Here is a 16,918-nt window from a genome sequence, read left to right on the forward strand (position 1 = left end):
CTTATCTGTGCTCACCTGCGTGCACGATCGTCTCCAGAAACTTTGTCTGGACTGACTTTGTGTCTTTGTGCTGAGATGTTCCCCTGAGGTGCAGACTCACGTTTTTATTTCCCTGGTTGGCTGTAAAGGGCCTCTCCAGAGGAGTTTTTAAATGGGCTTGATGGATCTACAAAACGGGCTGCATTCAGGCTCAGTGACATCAGCTAAAGGGTCCGATCCTGCACGGAGGTTCTTTCAGCTTATTTTGGTTTGACAACTAAACCGCTGTTCACCTAATCACTTTAGACGCCGCAGTGAATATAAACAGCACGAGGGCTTTAAAGACAATGTGACACGGCCGTAGTTTAAGACTTCACATGCAAACATCTGCTCTTCTGTTCGGCAGCCTGACAGAGCGGCGTCTTTCTGTGGTATAAACACATCTGTATAGGAGGCGAGCAGAAGGACGCAAAACAAGGAGAACGAGACAGAGATGATAGGGGGAGATAAGTGGTGCGCAATTTAATTTATGGCAAGCAGAGTAATGAAGGCTGTGTTTATGGCCAACAGTAAGTCGTTCTATTGGGAGTGTCCTTGTTCCTCAGCGGTCATTGTGCACCTTCAGCAAATTCAACTAAAAGTAAGAGAAGTGTGTTGTACTTAAAAATGAGTATTTCCATTCCATGCTCAGTTTCACTGTTCAGCATATGTAAAACGTTCACCAGATATAAAAGTAATATTCCTTTGATTTCTCTTTTAAAAAATCTGATTGGCATATAGTTCATTTTAATGCGTTTAAAATAGCTACAAGTTGAAATGGTGGTTAGCGCTTTACTGTATCACAGACAGAAGCTCAAATATTCGGGTAAGCGTTTGATGACGGTGCAGGGAGGAATAAAACTCCCTTTTAGCAGAGAAACCTCTGGCAGGGCCAGGCTCAGGGAGAGGCAACCATCTGCTGCATTCAGCTGAGGCACCGAGGGTAAAAAGGGAAATGATGAGCATGGAGAGACAACAGACGACAAACAATAATAGTATGACAGTAAACACTGGGCTGGCTGGTGGAGCCAGTAAAAGCAGATGGTAAACAAGCAGCTCTGAAGCCAGAGATACCTGCAGGAAGGGACGGCGAGGACAGCGAGGGACAAACGCTAACTAAGACAAAGAGTTAATGATATGCAACAGTGGCATATAAGCTTGTGGAGGCTGAAATAGAGTAGATGGGAGGTTTTCAGGGACAGACCCAGACAGCATAAATAAGATTCAGGCTTAAAGAGTTTCTAATCCTCATCTTAAAGGCAGAGAGGGGAGTCTGTTTCCCACATCCAAACTGGGAGCTGACTGGGAACAGGCCAGAAATCTCTGCATAACATTCAATTCAATTCAATTTTATTTATACAGCGCCAGATCACAACAACAGTCGCCTCAAGGTGCTTTATATTGTACAGTAGATCGTATAATAATGGATTCAGAGAAAACCCAACAATCACATGACCCCCTATGAACAAGCATTTTTGGCGACAGTGGGAAGGAAAAACTCCCTTTTAACAGGAAGAAACCTCCAGCAGAACCAGGCTCAGGGAGGGGCGGGGCCATCTGCTGTGATTGGTTGGGGTGAGAGAAGGAAGACAGGATAAAGACATGCTGTGGAAGAGAGACAGAGATTAATAGCAGATATGATTCAATGCATCATGGGAATCCCCCGGCAGCCTACGTCTATTGCAGCATAACTAAGGGAGGATTCAGGGTCACCTGGTCCAGCCCTAACTATATGCTTTAGCAAAAAGGAAAGTTTGAAGCCTAATCTTGAAAGTAGAGATAGTGTCTGTCTCCCGAATCCAAACTGGAAGCTGGTTCCACAGAAGAGGGGCCTGAAAACTGAAGGCTCTGCCTCCCATTCTACTTTTAAATACTCTAGGAACAACAAGTAGGCCTGCAGAGCAAGAGCGAAGTGCTCTGATAGGGTGATATGGTACTACAAGGTCATTAAGATAAGATAGGGCCTGATTATTTAAGACCTTGTATGTGAGGAGCAGGATTTTGAATTCTGGATTTAACAGGAAGCCAATACAGGAGAAATCTGCTCTCTCTTTCTAGTCCCTGTCAGGACTCTTGCTGCAGCATTTTGGATCAGCTGAAGGCTTTTCAGGGAGTTTTTAGGACTTCCTGATAATAATGAATCACAGTCGTCCAGCCTGGAAGTAATAAATGCATGAACTAGTTTTTCAGCGTCACTCTGAGACAGGATATTTCTAACTTTAGAGATGTTGCACAAATGGAAGAAAGCAGTCTTACATATGTGTTTAATATGTGCGTTGAAGGACATGTCCTGGTCAAAAATGACTCCAAGGTTCCTCACAGTGTTATTGGAGGCCAAGGTAATGCCATCCAGAGTAAGAATCTGCTTAGATACCATATTTCTAGGCTTTTCAGGGCCGAGTACAATAACCTCAGTTTGATCTGAATTAAGAAGCAGAAAGTTAGCGGCCATCCAGGTCTTTATGTCTTTAAGACATTCCTGCAGTTTAACTCATTGGTGTGTGTTATCTGGCTTCATGGACAGATAGAGCTGGGTGTCATCTGCATAGCAGTGTAAATGTATGCTATGTCTTCTAATGATGCTGCCTAAGGGAAGCATGTATAATGTAAACAGAATTGGTCCTAGCACTGAACCCTGTGGAACTCCATAATTAACCTCAGTGTGTGAAGAGGACTCTCCATTTACATGCACAAACTGGAGTCTATTAGATAGATATGATACAAACCACTGCAGTGCAGTACCTGTAATACCTGCAGTATTCTACCTTTGATTCCTTTACAAAACAACAAGCATATTTGCACTAAGGGAGGGAAGTGCCAATAGCAAACATAAGACCTTTTCAGATATGATTGAGCTTTTTTCTGTTTAAAAAATATTCAGTTCTGCATTTTACAAAGAGAAGCTGGTACTGGAGAAATATGATCAGCCTAGTTCCTGCTAGTACTCGTGCTGCAGCATTTTTTTTCACATTTACATCCTGATAATAAGGACAGAAATCTAGTTCAGAATACACTAAATGAACAGAAATACTGGACAAGCCACATGTTACACTCACAGGAGCTTTGAAGCTCGCAGTTACTGCGTCAGCAAAGCATTGGTGGCAATTTCCCATCAGGGACAATAAAGTTACCATTGACCATTTTGCACTCTGCACTCAGTGACTCTGTAACTTTACATGGTCACCCACTTCCTGGCTGAGTGGTTCTTCAGTGCTTCCACTTTGCAGTAATACCACTTACAAGGTTATCGTGGATTATCTAGTAGGTGACTTGTCGAGTCGTTGGCGTTCTGTTACAGCATCACGCTCAAATTCAGTGAGATCTTCTCTTTAGAACAGTCCATTCTTTCACAAAGGTTCGCATGGCCAGGTGCTTGAGTTCATACACCTGTGGAACTGAAAACACTAGATTCAAAGATTACAAGGTGTGGCCTAATATTTCTGGGAGCCTGCCTTGGAAATACACCAGCCTGATTGGATGAGCAAAAGTACAGATGGTTGGCTTGATGGATGACCAATAACTTTTGTCTCTATCGTGCAGATAGATAGATAGATAGATAGATAGGTGCCTCATTTTCTCAGTACTTCAGCTAAAGGAAAGTAGTGATAGAGACCTGATTTACATGCAAGTCAAAGAAGACCTCTCTTTCAGGAAATGGCCTGAGATTTCTAGCAATGGTATTGGAGGTTAAGTATATGCTGTCCAGATAGTGCATAGATGGTGTTTCTGAGGCTTTTTGTGCCAACTAGTTTAGTTTAGTCTGAATTGAGAAAGAGGAACATTACAGGTCTACAGTCAGAGGTATGAATTTACCTTATTTGAAACCCGAGACAAAGAAAAGTGAAGTGTGTCAGTGAGGTGAGCGGCCACGCTCTGCCAGAACAGCTCAAGTGACTCTAAAAGTCTCTGAAAGGGAGTCGCACACTTTCTTTCCCCTCATGTTGTTTGATGGTGGTGTGCACTGCAGTCTGGTTTCAGATCTCCCATTGGTCTTCACTTTAGTTTAGATTTGGTGAAACTGAAGGTTGTAGCATATGATTCACATCATTTTCATACTCACTGAATTACATGGAGACTCGTCACGAAGGGTGTTGTGTTTGGACCATCCCTGCCAGCCCCACAGAGCTGGAGTCCCTCAGCGTAGGGTCCAGGTGTTTCCTGGTGTTCGTTGCCAGCCTGTACATCTGTTTGGAGAGGCGTAAGCACCTCAACAGATCAACACTCGTGGTGTGCAGACCCCCCCAAGCAAACCTGACTGTGACAAACAATCCACAGGGTGCATTTGTGTGTGTCGTTTCCACTACAGAGCATCGGGATGCCTCCCACACGCCCTCCTAACGTGACCGTTTGCTGTTTCTGTGTTTGAAATATTCTTAGTGCCAGTTAGTCACACACCAGTCGGACGTCTGTGATCAGCTTTAATCGCTTTACAGTTTGAATTAGCGTTGTCTCTAGAAAATGCGACCTTTGACCTCCAAAGCCGAAACGCACAGTAATTAGGTTAAACATAAATGGGAATGTGCTGCATCATTATTTTTTCCTTTGTCTCTTTTTCCTCGCAGACTTTGCAGAGCCGCTCACTCTGCCCTCCATGATTGATCCCGGCCCCTCCGCCGGTGACAGCCCCACGGGCGCCGCCCTGCTGGGCAACTCGCCCCCCGAGGAGAGCATTGCCATCCTTACCTCAATGGGCTTTCCCCGCACTCACAGCATCCACGCGCTGAAAGCCACGGTCAGTCTTCTGCCCACTATGTCCACTGGAGTCTTTCTAGCCACTAGCACAAAAAATGTTTAAAATACATCAGATAATTATTTTGGTAATTATCCAGGATGTCTTACAAATACCATTTTGTGTGACTGAAAAGGTCTTCTGCTGCAGTTCGTGAGAGCAGGGATTTGTTTTAAACACGAGGGGCACCCGACGGCCTGTGTGGACAGCGATGGTCAGCCTGTCTGAGCCGATAAGGTGGTGCCTGTATCTCAGCCTGTTTAACATGCAATACTTTACATATTTATATAGAAATAAATCAGAGCCGAGGACGGAAATCCGGACGACAAAGAACCACCCACGCGCTTCGCTGTCTCTGATGGGTTCGGGACAAAAACACAGCTCTGACCTCCAGGCACCATAAATGTTGTTAGTTTGAAACGCAAGAGGAAAGAAACTCTGACAATTAGTCATTCATTGAGTCATTAAAACGGGTAACAATCAGGAAAATACGGCCTGTAAACCTCGAAGAAACACTGAGCAAATGGAACAATGTGTCAGGAGGTGAAGTTGGTGTAAGGCGGCGTGGTGATTTTAAACAGAGGGCAAAGTGCAGATGTGATTGGTCGTACATGTCAGAGGGATTAGAAATGTCTGCATTTAGCTGTAATCCCAGCAGCCTGTCAGGTTTAGGAACAGCTCACGGCTCACTGACACTTTAACTCGCTGTATCATCACATAAGATTCACTTTGAATGCATTCATAGTGTTGATTTATTTTTTCAATGAGTCAAGCGTGATACAGTTGCAGTAAATCTATCAGTGTTGTTTTGAAATGGCCTCTGATTCTCATCTTTCAAAGTGCGCCCTCAGCAAAAATAGCCCAGCAGACTGTTAGTCAGACGCACAAATAGACACACCAGGCTTCTCATCATCAGTGAGCCCAACTCGCTGCCTGCCTCCGTGTTGTTGAAGTGGAAAAAAGCTCACGTTGGTCCTGAGGGATGGAGGTGTGAAACAGAGAAGCGGTCTCAAGTCTTGGTTCATTATTAGCACAAAATTAGGAAGAAAAAGAGAGTTGCTCTTCAAGCGCAGTGACCCGCCCGGCAACATCAGGCAGCTTAACTCCTCATCATCCCGACATGCTCCTCACGCTGACATTCCCCAGGCATCACACCTCTATTTTGGACCGAACGCAAACATCCTCTGTGGAAAAATGAGCACAGGCAGATGTTTGCGTTCACCTTTCTAGTAAATAATTGTTCATTTAACACGTTCCTAAAAGTGAGACTGCTTTTTATGAGGAGTTTATCCAAGATGCACTGGAGCTGTGGGGGAAAATAAATCCCCCCAAAATTCAATCATCAGCTCTGGTTTTATTCCCACGAGTACTGCTTCTACTGTCACTGTTGATTTGAGCATTTCAGGAAATAATTTTTCCAGGAAAAGCAGAAATATTTGTGGGTGTGGTTAAGGATGTAGAGCAGGTCATCCACTAATTGGAAAGTTTGTAGTTTGATCCCTGGCTGCTGCAGCCTGGACAAGATGCTGAACCCCGAATTGCTCCCAGTGCATTCACTGGAGTGTGAATGTTAGAAAAAAGCTGCTTGTATGAATGTGTGTGAATGAGATAAAAGTGCTTTAACCTCCTAGGACCTGCGTCCACATATGAAGACATCACATTTTGGGTTATTTAGACCAAAATACTCCATTTTGCTCTACAAAGGCCTGAAATCCACTCACGAGGACATTATACTGCTACTGTTCTATCAGAATTTTAAACAAATATCCTCATGTGTGGCTCCTATTTTTCATAAAAACTCAAATAATGTAAAAAAACAAAATCTGGTAATTCTTTGTTTTTACATTCATTGGGCCCCAATGTGACCAAATATCAAAGAGAAATAAAAATGCATGCCGTGGAAGAGTTCGGGTCTTAGGAGGTTAAGAAAAGCCCTTTGTATAAGAACCGGTCCATTACCTGGTGAGCATGTTCACATCTGCATGAGAAGAAGAGATTCCCTATGGTTCTTAGCATTCCTGGGATATTACGGCCTTTTTAGTTCTGAATGTCAGCGAGCTGACCGTGTTTGCGCCGCTTTTGGCATTTTACAGAACAATAATCTTGAACGAGCTCTCGACTGGATCTTCACCCACCCGGAGGAGGAGGAGGAGAGTGATGCCCTTTCAGACATGGCTGACACAGAGCCCAATGACAACGCCTTCTCCAACGCCAACTCGCACAGCGACTCCACGCTGTCCCCAGACGGAGACGCGTCGGGCCCCAGAGTCAAAGACGGACCGGGACGTGAGTGACTCTGCACGACCGCCGCTCCGACAGAAACATACTGCTTCTCTGCCCTTGAATTTAATCTCGACATTGTGAGCGTCCACGGGCCATTTTAGCCCCAGTCAGGTCTGATTATGACGCGTGCTGTACCCACGTGCTGCTGGGCACTGGATTTCAAGGTGTAGCAGCATCAAAAAACAATTTAAATTCCTTCATTTTATCCCCACGTGCTAAATACATCACCTGTTTTTAAGTTAAAACTGAAAATGAGCACTTTATTAGATAATTATCACTTTAATTGTTTTTCTGTAAATATGCGTTAGTTTGTCACTCACTGACTTTGTTCTTCTTCTTTTTCTAAGGATATGAGCTCTTCGCCTTCATCAGTCACATGGGAGCGTCCACGATGTCTGGACATTATGTTTGTCACATCAAAAAGGAGGGACGGTGAGCGGCACGCAGTGTTTCATGTTACAGAGCTGACGACCTGTCACAGAAACATCTCTGATGTCTCATCTCGTTGCATTAACTGTGTACAGATTTATTATTGTTTTTAGTTCTACGATAGTTCACCAGTCTGGCTGCGTGCTGCTGGATCATAACTGAGCCTGTTTCCTCTTTACACTGAGTAGAAAAAGAATAATGAACCCATTAAATCTTTTCATTCAAATTTGAGAAAAATGACACTTTAAAAGCATTTGTGTGAATTTAATGTGCACTTCTCCCGCCTGCAGGTGGGTGATCTACAACGACCACAAAGTGTGTTTGTCAGAAAGACCTCCAAAGGACTTGGGCTACGTCTACTTTTACCATCGACTGTCGAGCAGTTAGACCGCTGCTCGCTGCGCCGTGTCCTTTAAATAACCACAGACCCAGAAGACTGGCAGACAACTGTGACGTCTCAGTGGGAACGATGGGATAACCTCTCCGACCAGCTGCTTGCCTTATTGTGATGTCATTCTGGAGCAACCAGGAACTCTGGTCAGAAGGGAAAGCGATGTGCTTTTTGTGTATTAGTGTTATGCTTTAAATATCAGTGTTTGTGTTCAAAGAAAGAACATGTCTTTACAGTGTTGGTACAGAGGGATCTGTGCAATTTCTACGATTGTGCTCTTTACACGAAACAACGCCACATATCAACTCTCAGTCTTTCTCCTCTTCTCTGCCTTCAGTCACTGTGCCGTTTTTTCTTTTTTCCCAAAGTGGTGCATTTTATAAATGTGTACTTAAGTGCAGTGCTTCACTGCCAGCCCTGCTCTGAAACTGCAACAACAAACAAGAAGCTCCTGTGCTGCAGGGGGCTTTGCATTGAATGTTTTGAGAAACTGGAAAGAGAAGAGGAGCACGATGCTCCTTCCACAGTGCAATCCCAAGTGCTTCATGTAAAACATTACAAATATGAAGCGGAGCAAAATTCACTAAGAATGAAAAGGTTTTGGTTTTCCACACATGGAAGTCACCACGTGAGTTTCAGAGTGATAAATGGGCATTAACTCGATTCGTCCCGGTTATGCTCGAGGCCGACGTGTACGTTTGTCACATTTAATGAAAAACCTTCAACGCCCTGATGCGCCGGCTGTCAGGATGTTAGTGTCATTTCTGTCCCTGTTGCACTTTTTTGACTTTTTCCTGTACCTGCACTGTACTTGCCAGTCACAAACTACCAGGACTCATGTCTGAAGTGCGGCACTGCCAAGGAGATTATATTCATTTGATTCGATCTAATTAAGGCCAGCCTGGCTGTCCAGTCGTCCCTGTTCAGGGAGGTTGCATAGTAACGTAGGTGAACCTTTTGTGTACATAATTTTTGCTCAAAGTGCAAAATATCTGCAAACTCGACATAACTGTTACTGGGCTGCACCTGGCTCCCGCTGGTTCTTTTATCACTCTGACAGATTCAGACTGTAGCCCAGAAGCTAAAACGATTGTTTCAGGCCATGTAAGTTTGAATGTTTTTGTCTAGAGCAATATGCACTAATAACCAAATCTGCTGTTGAACAGCTGTACGAGAACAGCTGTACAGTGACCGTACCTCCTCTGAATGTATACACTCGTGGTGCTCGCTGCAAACAAAACACTCAGACATGACTGTGATGCTACAGCGGGCCACTCTTTAGGGCCTGGAGCTGGTCTAGCCTCCAGCTCTCTGCTTTATCTGCTCAGTAATATTCATAATGTGCAGGATGGATTAAACACTGTGCTCTTGACTGTCAGTATCTCCATACTTGGCTTCATATCTTTATTTTTATTCACGTTTTATTCATCTCGGAGAGCGCGGTCTGCTTCCGGTAGCATATTTGAAGGTGGAGTTCTGCTCAAATTAATCATAATTTATCAAACGTTGAATTACAGTTAATTATTTTAGGCTCTCGTACTCAAAGGGAAGACGTGCTGTTGACAAAGAGAGTAGAAAAGAAAAGCAGAACAGCACCACGATGGTTTCTACGGGCGTTTTTCATTGACACAGACAAAAAACACTAATGTAATTTATATAACAAATCCATATGACTCCCCTTTAACAACACTGTGCCTCGATTTCCCTGAGCAAATCTTAGCCTCTTACCAGAGAAACTGTTTGTCTATGCATTGGGGAATACTAAACATCTCTATGCAAGTCTTGTGTTTGTGCCTCTCGTCGTCGCTGAGTGAGTGACAAGCTTTTGCCTAATGATGGGTAGCTGTCTCTGCTCCTCTCGTGGTCCCGGCTCGTTGCCGTCTTTCTGTCCTCGTCTTTCAGCTTTCTCTCCAGCTCCGTCGCTTCCATTCTTCTCTACCTTGTTTAAAACGTAATGGTTCATTTTGTCATATAAAAAAGGTTTTTTCCACTGTCAGCATGTTAACTAGAGATGGACATTTAGTCGTCTGGGTTGTACCGTTGTACTCTTGTGAGCTTCATTCTCTTTTTCTCTCCATTTAACTAAATGTCAAAAAGCTTCTTGACCTGTTTCTAATCTTTCTGCCTTTTTTGTCAGTTCTGTAGTTTTCATTTCAGAGCTCTCCTTGAACTGATTATTTTAAGCTGACTTTTGTAATGTATCCAAATATGGCTTAGGTGTATGTGAACAGAGTCATGGCAGTCCAGTGTACCAGTGGCACTGTTTACTTACGATGTTTGGATCATTTAATAAACGACATGTTTGTTGAGACCTGGCTTCATCGTGTCGGGCAGGAGTCGGCACAATAAAGACACGGGAGTGTCGAATATATAACAACACTTTATTTTAAAAGATTACTTTCATGTTGTACGTTCCAAAGGTGCTAATGCTGACCTCGTGATTATACAGGGAGAGTAATATGCATTATAGTAGGTGTTTCAATAAACGAGTGGCTGTATACAAATTACATTATTTCTAATTTCATCCCTCAAAATATATTATTCATATACGTGTGACGCAAATAAATGATAACAAGGTGCACGTTCTGAACCGGAGCAGTGGAGGAAGTACATATGCAACAGCAACCTCAATGAGCCCAACCAGTGAAGCCATCACGAATGCTTTATGGATTTTCTGTACCCTAAGCACCAATTCCCACATTTTAAAAGCACAAATCTTTTAGAGATAATAAAAGTGGACAAAGCCAAATAAAAAGTGTCTTATTGATACACAAAAACAAAGTTATTCCAGTGAAATGAAGAATAATGCCCCTCCTTTGGAGTCTTTTTATTCTGTTTTGACCTTTTTTCTTTTTCAGTATCATTGTTTCATTAGAACGAAGAATTATTTGTGTGTCTGGGTATTTATTCGTTTTTTCAGTTAATAGAAACATGCCGGAGCCAAAGATGTGATTGCCTCATTAGGATCGTTAACTGGACAGTTCATTAGGTACACCTTGCTAGTACCCCTGCACACATTTTTAATAAATTCAATATGTAATTAAATCTTATTTTATCCAAGAAGCTGAATGGAAACATTTATCAGCGTGGTCATTATCAGGTAGGCTGCTGTGTTTAAATGATGCTCATTTTCATACCAAGGGGACCAAAATGACCCACTGACACAGGCAGCCATGTTTTCATGCTTATGCCAAATTCTGACCGAGCCATCCGAATGTCAGGAGAAGCCAAGGAGCATCAGACCAGACGTGTTTCGAATCTTCAGTTTTGATGGTCCGTTTCCTGTTCTTAGCTGACAGCAGTGGTTACATGTTCACAGATGCTCTTCTACATCTGCTGCTCCTGGTTTCAGACTACTCTGTGTACTATAGAGATCCAGAAGTCAACAGTCTCTGAAGTAGTCACGCTAGTCCTTCTGGTACCAACAACCACATTCAGAATCACATCTGCACTGTGTGACTGCCACACGATCTGCATCTATGCAGCTGAACAGGTGTACCTAACACAGCAGTCGGTGAGCGATTGTATTTGGTCTGTTTTCACTCCATAAAACTGCGTAACTCTCACCTTTGAACACTTTAGGTCTCCACAATAGAAGACACGGTGAGCAAGTCTGTGTAAAAGCTGTGAATTTGAACTGTTGTATGACTGTCCACTTTTACTCTCCCTCTTTCTTAAGTGTAAACAGAACTAATGAAGTGATTCTTGCAAACATTAAAACCTTATAAAAACAGCTGTTAAAGGGTCACAGCAGGTTGTGAAAGTCTACATAAAAACTTTTCAGCACTAAAGAGTTGTGCAATAACAGCTAGACAGCTTTATAGGTTGGGGTCATTGCAGTGGTTACAAACATGTTTGTAATTTGTAGAAGTAATAAATATAACATTTGTGCATAACTATGATTATCCAGTTCATTAGCCAGTATTCAAGCTGAAGTGTGTTTGCAGTGTGCTGTGCCTTAGACTCGTTATTTTGAGCCTCTCACACTTCCATGCAAGAAAAAGCATCTTGTGTAGAATACATACTGTTTATATACATCATGTTTTGTCAAAGTTTGCGAACTTAAAAGTGCATTATAGCGATATTGCAAGGAAACCTCATGATATATTTACTTTTCTTGGGGTCGGAAGAGAAAGCACTTCCATGTATGTCATGCATACGAATGAAAACGTCATTAAAAAAGTAGAAATGTAAAGGATCTAACATGCAAACAGCCTCAGTTTGTTGCACAGGTGCATGCGTTAGGCTAGGTCAGTTCACCTGAGAAGGTACAGTAGTAGGTTCAGCAAAATAAAGAAAACTGCATCCTATCTCAATGCACTATGGAATGATGTGGACGGCAGAAGAAGGTTGTGGCCCAGCAATGTAAGATTTCTTTAAAAAACATGAACCTGTGGTAACCTGTAACGAAATGGAAAAGAGCGAGGGCCTGCGACCTCATAAGACAACTAGAGTTGATTTTGTAGAGCACCTGGGAGGACAGGCATGCCAGGTAAAAATGTGGAACAGCTCCTGGCCTGCAGAACCTCTCGCTGATAGGGACCTCCTACAGGGTTGAGTTAACGCTTTAGCAAGGAAAACTGGAGGGGGATCGTCGTGCACTGGACTACCACGCTAGCTGCTCTGTGAGCCTAAAGGTGGAGCTTTGAGCGAAATGCAGCACTCACTCTGACAATGCTAACATACTGATAATATCTCCTGTGTTCAATAAGGAGAGATCAAGAACTGAACATGATTTGTTGAGACAAAGAAATGAATGTATTTGGCGATCAGACTCTGGTGACCCATCTTACCTGTCCCAGCAGGAATAGGATTTAGGACAGGACCCCCTGGAGTCTAGACGCTGGTGGTGGTGAACATGAAAATAGAGATGGGGACGAGGTGGGTTGTGCAAATGACAGTCTGAAAGGGAGAGCAATGAAGAGCACAGATTTAAACCAGAGTGGAAGCTAATTGGCTCAAAGAAGGCAGGCAAGAAGGTGATTGAACGAGAGTAATAATAATAATGGATACTTTATTGATCCCCATGGGGAAATTACTTGTTTTTCTCTGCATTTGACCCATTCACTCAGTGAAGCAGTGGGCAGCCCACTAAGCAGGCGCCCGGGGAGCAGTGTGTAGGGACGGTACCTTGCTCAGGGGTACCTCAGGGTAGCCGTTAAGTGGATTCGAACCGCCGACCTTCCGATCATGGGGCGACCACTTTATCTACTGAGCTATCCCTGCCCCTATTATTATGACTGGGTGTGAAAGTGTGGCAATGATCTAAAGAACAGAACAGCGGCTGAACAAGAAAGCAGGCAGGTGAGGGATTGCAGAGCTTCCATATCGAATTTAACCACAAGCTTTATTATATTAAAACGCTGACAGCCAAATGGCTCTAAAGGTAGCTCGATGCAGGTTCATGGCGCCGTCGCAAACTTTGCAGTTATTTGGGCTAAACCCATTCTGCCGGCCGAGTGACACTTTTGTTTTTGGGAGACGTGCTGGAAGCAAATTTCACGCCACCCCTTTCAGTCTGGGCCAAACTGGCAGACAGACCCTCGCTGGCATGTATGGAGCTACAAGCATGCTTAAATTTGACTTCCACAGTAATTTAATGCTAATCAAACAGAAATCAAACATGAACTCCTGGATGTAAACCTGATTTGTTCCAGCGAAGGATACCTTTTATCATCGTCCAGTCTCCCACCGTGAAAACATTTGTGCATGCACCCCTGCTTTGGCCTCGTTGCCAAAGTCGCTGTTAGCTCCCCTCTGAGGCCGACTGTTAGAGGCATGCACATATGTGCTGTGTATCTCTGACTTCTCGTCTAGTGTTTGATCTATTTATTTATGTCCGTGCAACCTGGTTCTAAAAGCAGAAGGCTGCACTCTTTGTGTCGATCAGTCTTTCTTTTAGTCAGAGCTTCTGACCACTTTCTCCCTGGGAGAACACTTGTTTTCATTCTGGCAACTTCCTGATGAAACACTTCTTCTTGTACAGACCGTGACACCCCGGCTGTACAGTTTGGAAGATGAATGGCTCTCACACTGGTCTCTGGTTCTGCCTGATAGTCTTCTTTCCAAACACCGAAATGACGCTTCCTTTCAGTCTGCCGAGGCAGACGGGGACCCGCAACGATTCAGAATGGCAACATAAAACATGACCTTTTGCATAGGAGCTACAATAAAAACCCTCAGACCGTGGACACGCCTGATAAACACCCGAATGTGCTGAGCTATGCAGTACAGAAGATTATCTATCATTTACTCTGTTGCACAGCGAGGTACAGGGTATTCACTTCAGAGAGTGACTTTCAAACTAGCAGCAGTGATGCAAGTGAAGCTGTCAGCTAAAAAGTATGTCTAAGGAAAAGCTTTCGTCCTGCAGCAGGAGAGTCACTGTATTTACACAATCATGTTTTCTGCAGATGCATAACCATCTCGAGTTTGAACATCAACCTGATGTGATTTGAAGTGTGTGGTGAAACGAACAGCGTTCATCATACATGTGCAGCATTCTGCCCAAGCTTACGTAAATATTCAAATCATGCATTATGACTATTAAATGCATGAGCCTTGCTGTCTTTGGAGGAGCAGCAAAGACACCAGTGACGGCGTCAGCAGATACTGACAACAGAAAACAAACTGAGTCAGGTCAGCAAAAATAAAAAAGGACTGAATAATGTGTACAGTAGTCATTAGTAACTCTGAAGCCATCCCAGAACTAGCAGAAGAAGATAAAAAGAGATATTTTTAGACTTGTTAAGAATAACGTTTTCATATGCTAAAGTTTGAAAAGACTAATGAAGGTTTTATAGATTGCTGTTGCCCAGCTTTTCTGTGTTTCTGCAGTCAGCTTAAAGGGAACAAAGAGGAGCTAGGAGCCAAAAGAAAGGAGAGAAAAACCGAGCGAAACAAAAATTAGTGGCTCAGAAAGCTTTCAAGTTCAAAAGACAGCAGTTATTTAAGAAAATGAAACTAGTCTGAAAATGGCTTAGTGTGGGTTTTTTCTGTTTTCATAAAAATAGTATAAATAAATATTGTTGGTCGCATGCTTTTGAGTAAGGCTTGCACATTCCACTCGGACTGAGGAAGTTATATCTGTTTATCTGATGTGCAAAGGGAAAACCTCTAAAAGTATGTTAATTTGAAACAAGAATCCAGTTATGAAAATGCTTATTCATGCAGTATCATTATTTTCCCATTGAAAGGATGAAAATAAGCCAGGAACAGAGCTTGGAGTTCCAGGTTATACGCTGCAGTCTTTGTCATTTGCTCACTAAATCCATCCTTCAGGAGTCAAATGTTTTTTCCTCTCTTTTCTTTGAAAACGGCCTGTGAGGTCTGCTCTATCAGGCTCGTACAACCGTCCGTCTCTGCCGGCTCTGTTCCGCTGGATGAGTCAGTTTTTAATTGATGTGTCCTCTAAGGCATTGCTCGTACAATCTTTGCCCGTCCTTGTGCTCTTCAGGGAAATCACAAATTACAGTGCAAATCCAACACAGAGCAGTCCCTTCAAACCCTTGGAAGAACCTGTCCCCAGAACTGCTCCGAGGTACTTGGGTGAAAAATATAATAGCTTTGACGACTGTAGTTAATTTGGACGTGCATAAAAATACACTGTTGTCTCTGACGTCCATCAGTCCATTCTGACTGTGCACTTTGGACTTTTGGCTGTTGGGTAGAAATCAGATAGTAAGTGAAGAGGGGGCAGATGTTAGCATTACTGCCTCCTGGTCGTCAAATGTCTAAGTTGAAGGCCCGCATGAGATGATCCAAGTCGCCGATATTTGCAGCCTGGAAGAGTTCAGGCTGGTCCATCATGGATAAAGCTATCCTCAAAGCCGCCCAGATGTTTCCAGACATCACCTGGTGGGACTGCTGGCGACTCCGGCTTTTCCTCTGAAGGCTTAAGGCAGTCAGGAAGTTGCTGGCCGCCTCTCTGGGGAAGAAGGAATAAAAGCAAGTCATTGCATCACAAAATTCCATCAGCTGGTCTCCTCAGTTCTGAGACACGTACAGACTGTTGTTAAAAGAAGAGGCGATACTACACAGTGGTAAAGATGACCCTGAGAAATGTTGCTGCCATCAAACAGGAAGAAACCTTGGACAAATCCAGGCTCAGGGAGAGGCCCGCCCAGTCGGTTGGGGTGAGGGGAGGAAGACGAGACCAACTTATTTTGCACAACAAGAATATAAACAAAAAGGCCAAAACATAACAAACCTTACTGCACTTGATCACTCTGCGAGACGTCTCAAGCAGATGTCTCACCTGCCAAACTAACAGGACCTGTGTGGTTGCATTAAGACAACTGTGCAGACATTTAAAGCTACCTCAACGTCAAGGCATTTCTTGCGTTTTAGTGGTAAGGTTTAGAAAACTTACTCATTTGAACTAGAGTAAATTTACATGAAGTCCTGTTGTTTCTATGACTATTTCTATGCTTTTATTTTGTTAGTGTCTATGCTATTTATTTACTTCGGCCACTGACAGCTGTCTAGTGTTGGTCAAGTTACTTGAAAAAAGTAATCAGTAACTAATTACTGATTACTTTCCCCCAAAAGTAATCACATTACTTTACTGATTACTTATTTTCAAAAGTAACTAATTACTCAGTTACTTAGTTACATTTTAAAAACATGATTTACAACCTGAAGAGGTGATAAAGCGATAGATCTTTCAGCCCAATTCTACTTTTTCTGCATAATCCATCATACAAAATGTAATCAAATGGAAAAGTCTCTTTTTAAAACTTGTTTTATTAGTTTTAATCTTTTAACTTTATGCATCAAGCAAAAATTTAATTATCTGCAACATTCTCTGACTGGAAGAAATTAGTTTAACATTGAAACCTATTTTCTGCAGATTCCACACAAAATAAAGTATTTTTTGTGTTTACACTCAGTCTTTCAAAGTAAAACACAGCAGAACATAAATAAAGTCAAAGACTCAGCGGTCCTGTTGCTCTATTTTCACCTGTAAAGCAGGAGTGGGGTAGGCGGAGGTTTACCCTGGTGCAGGTGTGCCGCGGTCAGTGGAAGAATCCGCGAGTTTGCTTGTTTGGAAGTTTAGGGGTTTTTTT

General features: G+C 43.0%; 2 protein-coding genes across 6 annotated transcripts in view; one reads left to right on the forward strand and one right to left on the reverse strand.

Moving 5' to 3' along the window:
• usp13 (ubiquitin specific peptidase 13) overlaps positions 1-10,159 on the forward strand; it is a 36,803-nt gene extending 26,644 nt beyond the window's left edge. For both annotated transcript variants that reach the window (XM_086284290.1, XM_086284289.1), the window contains exons 18-21: positions 4,581-4,750; positions 6,841-7,033; positions 7,378-7,462; positions 7,750-10,159. In XM_086284290.1, the coding sequence (XP_086140416.1) occupies positions 4,581-4,750; positions 6,841-7,033; positions 7,378-7,462; positions 7,750-7,846 (545 nt within the window). In that variant the 3' untranslated portion in view covers positions 7,847-10,159. The remainder of the gene's footprint in view (positions 1-4,580; positions 4,751-6,840; positions 7,034-7,377; positions 7,463-7,749) is intronic.
• A 24-nt stretch (positions 10,160-10,183) lies between these two features.
• Positions 10,184-16,918, reverse strand: part of pex5la (peroxisomal biogenesis factor 5-like a) — a 127,353-nt gene continuing 120,618 nt past the window's right edge. For 3 of the 4 annotated variants that reach the window (XM_086284293.1, XM_086284291.1, XM_086284292.1), the window contains one exon: positions 10,184-15,777. In XM_086284293.1, coding sequence (XP_086140419.1) covers positions 15,576-15,777 — 202 coding nt within the window. In that variant the 3' untranslated portion in view covers positions 10,184-15,575. The remainder of the gene's footprint in view (positions 15,778-16,918) is intronic. The other variant, XM_086284294.1, reaches the window with a different exon arrangement.

Source organism: Aulonocara sp. 'chitande type north' Nkhata Bay, linkage group LG23 (assembly GCF_057382095.1).
Source record: "Aulonocara sp. 'chitande type north' Nkhata Bay isolate Kocher_YH1m ecotype deep benthic linkage group LG23, A_spYH_male_GT1.1, whole genome shotgun sequence".
NCBI classification, from domain to species: domain Eukaryota; kingdom Metazoa; phylum Chordata; class Actinopteri; order Cichliformes; family Cichlidae; genus Aulonocara; species Aulonocara sp. 'chitande type north' Nkhata Bay.